Source organism: Pterocles gutturalis, unplaced genomic scaffold (genome assembly GCF_000699245.1).
Source record: "Pterocles gutturalis isolate BGI_N339 unplaced genomic scaffold, ASM69924v1 scaffold21046, whole genome shotgun sequence".
Classification (NCBI taxonomy): Eukaryota; Metazoa; Chordata; class Aves; order Pterocliformes; family Pteroclidae; genus Pterocles; species Pterocles gutturalis.
Genome location: NW_010098329.1, coordinates 43 through 3,334, shown reverse-complemented (window position 1 = coordinate 3,334; position 3,292 = coordinate 43). Strand labels below are relative to the sequence as shown.

Below are 3,292 nucleotides of genomic sequence, written 5' to 3'. Positions count from 1 at the left end.
GTGTCCCAATGGTGGCTCGCACCTGGCACAGTGCCAGGGGACAGGAGCCCCTGTGTCCTCCCAGGGACATGCGCTTGTGGCTGGCCATGGGCAGGAGGGACGGCAGCACCCGTGGTCCCTGCACCCACCAGCCCATTGTCACGGGTCCCTCTTGGTGCTGGGCTCCCAGGGTGTGTACAGTGCCCAGGCACACGCCAGTGGACCTGGGGCAAGTGACCGCCACCTCGGGGCACCTACCGAGCTGGATGATGACCAGGTTGGGGTGCTTGGAGGCCAAATTCTGTAACTCCTGCAAGAGAGGGGAGTGTGTGGGCGCGGAGAGGCAGGAGGGGCTGCGCAGAGGCTCAGCCTTTACCAGGCAAAGCCCGTGTTGCTCCGGCTCTGTCCCTGCACCACCTGGCACCCAGCACCCTGCTCTGGCTGTCCTGCTCCCTGTGGACGGGGCTCCATGCCTCCCGCACATGCTCCACTGCTTCACAACCCACCCTGCCTCCCACCCTGGCACACCGCGACACAAGCCCTTTTGCCTCAGGCCCTTGAGGAGATGGGAAGCAGCAAGTTGCCACTGTGGTCCCCCAGGAGCCCTGTCCCCTCTGCACAACCCATGCACAGCTTTTTTTGTCCCACAGCCATCCCACCCCGCCTACCCTGTGCCACGGGTGCCGGGCTGCAGCTCCAGCCCTTTGCAAAGCCCCTCCCTGCTCCACCCGGCTGCCCTGGCACCGAGTGCTCCTGTCCCCCAGCACAACCCATCTCACCTGTGCTCGCTGGCCCTTGGGGTCCCGACACGCCGCAAAGACCCTCTTGGGTGGGTTTGGAAGCCCCAGCAAGTGCTGCACCAGCCCCAGGCCGATTCCCCGGTTGGCCCCAGTCACCAGAACGGAGCAGACGCAAAGCTCTCCCATGTCGCTTCTCCTCTCTCTGCTCCAGCTTGCGCTGTTTGCTCAGCTCCTTCGGGCTTCTTTATAGCATGTGCCACGGCCACCCCTCCCACTCCGGGCTTGCACAAGCCTGTGGCTCCAGGCACAACCTCTCCAGCTCTTCGGACTCTGGGACACAGTTCCTGGCTGGGAGCCGGCCCCCATTACCAGGGGGCAAAAGTCACTTGGCTTCTTTGGACAATCTTGTCTCACCTTGCCCCCGTCATCCAGCAGGTAGCGGCCAGCCTGGCCAGGAGAGGCTGCTGTGGGTGCGGAGGGAGGGAGCAGCACGCGGGAGGGATGTTGGTGCCCCATGGCTCAGGTGAGCTTGACAGCTTCACAGGTGTCCTGGGGCTGGACGGGCTTTCCACGCCGTGCTGAGATGTGCCTCAGACGGCCTTCGGCAGATGGTCTCTGCCTTGCTCTTGCCTCTTTCCAGCTGATGCCCTTGCACCGCCTGTCCCATGAACGACCCATGGTGTGGAGCACATCCGGCATGATCTGCCGGCAGAACGAAGCGGACCTGAGTGGCTGCACACCACTCCGCTGCTGGGCCCCGGCTCCATCCCTTGGGGTGGAGTTCTAAGCTGAGCGGTCTCTCTGCCCAGAGCCACAGAGAACTCAGGTGCATGGGACTTTCTCCTGCAAAGAGGAATGCTGTGGTCAAGCCCCCTTCTCCACATTGCCCACAGGTGTGGGGCACAGACAGCTCTGTACGATCACCACTGAAGCCTGGTTCTTTCCCAGATATGTTAAAAATGAATTGAATATATGTATATATCTCTATAGCACGTTCCTTTTCTAATAGTCATATTTACCAAATAGCACTGTCTGGAGGACATTTTTTGCAAGCAGAGGCATGCCACAAATCACAGGGGAAAACCGATTGGTTTTTGCCAGGTTCCTAAGACAGAAATCCACAGTTTCTGCTGTGGTGGTGGTAGAACACCATCACTATGTACCTGTTTGAGAGAGAACTGAATTTTGCACATCCCAGCACAGCATCTCAGCACGAGATATAAATCCCTTTGATAAGCCTTCTCTGCCAGCCGGCTCTGGCACGCACATCTCTCTCCAGCTTGAAGGGGCCTTATAATTCCCCCCGTGCCCTGGAACACACAGGCTGGCGACAGCCTCAGCCTTTTCTCTGCTCCTGTAGAAAGCTTTGTCAGCAGATGTTAATTTCCTCTGAATAAAATTTACCATGTTGTTTGCTCAGTGTAAATCCCAAGATAAAGCCCAGAGGACGGGACAGGAATGCACACAAACACACCGTGCTTTCTGTCACGGCAAAGGAAAAATAACCTTTGTTGGCAGGCGATAGCCAGTATTTCCCCTTCTGGACCCTGTGGAAGATGTTCCCTGCTGATGTATTTGTTTAGTTCCCCTGCTGTTACTCGTACGACTTTGCACACAGGTCCAATGCCAGCACGTTGAGCACCCACACATTTCATTCACTTGGTAGGACCTCATGGCAACCCAGACTGGAGTTCCACCCCTCTCTCTTCTACTGCCTGGACCCTTCTTTCATAGCAATGCCCCTTTTTGTGGCCCTGCGGTTCTTTCTGCACCAGCATCCCAAGATCTGCCCTTGTTCCAATGGCCATCTGGCGCTGTGCTGTCCAGCTTCGACGTGGGATATTCCCCCACGGGAACAGGGCAGCAGCAGTCAGCTCCTGCCCTCCTGTGCATCTGCACCTTGTGTTTGGGATCTTCCCTCTTCCTCAACGCTGCCAAGTCCGGAGTCCTTTCCCGCCTCTCCCAGGGCTCTCTAATCCTTCTTGATACTTCTCAGACAGCTCCTGGCTGTGCCACTGGTGCCCATGGGAAACGACAGCACTGGGTAATGCTCAGCGGGCTGTATGAGGCTCGGTATTCTCTCGGTGACATCCCGATAAGCAGCACACCTCTCTAGAGAGCAGGTCGGGTGGGCAGACGGGTGCCTCGGTACCTCAGAAGAGAGTCACCTGCTGCTGTCACCCATCACCTTTTCTTAGGTGCGCCAGTTGCTGGAGGCGTACGTTTATAATGTTGACTTTGCTCCAAGGCCCCGTGCTGCATTGTTCGGTTCAAAGCAGCACTGCTTCTCCAGGAGTCAGAGTCCAGCCCGGAGGGAAGAGGCCGAGGAGAAAACAGCCAGCCTCTTCACAGCAGTCCCCGAGCCCCGGAAGGGACCTCAGGCAAGCTCCCAGGAAGGGACTGGGATGGTTCTGTGGCTCTGAAACGATCTTGCATGCTCTAAACCTTAGAGTGGAGCATTGAGGTCCTTCTGTACACGCCTCACCCATAACCCTCAGACAGATGGAATTTACATGTGGGTGCGTTCCGTCTCACCGCGTGGAGAAACCTCAGAGATGGTTATCTGAGGCACA

General features: G+C 57.7%; 1 protein-coding gene across 1 annotated transcript in view; it reads right to left on the bottom strand.

The window, feature by feature from the left end:
* The window catches only part of LOC104461137 (uncharacterized oxidoreductase C663.06c-like), a gene marked incomplete at its 3' end in the record, with an annotated part of 1,444 nt that extends 539 nt beyond the window's left edge, over positions 1 to 905 (bottom strand). Inside the window, exons 1-2 of the mRNA XM_010072616.1 lie at positions 759 to 905; positions 192 to 289 (exon numbers count right to left, since the gene is read on the bottom strand). Of these exons, the coding sequence (XP_010070918.1) occupies positions 192 to 289; positions 759 to 905 (245 nt within the window). The remainder of the gene's footprint in view (positions 1 to 191; positions 290 to 758) is intronic.
* Between the last annotated feature and the right edge of the window lie 2,387 nt (positions 906 to 3,292).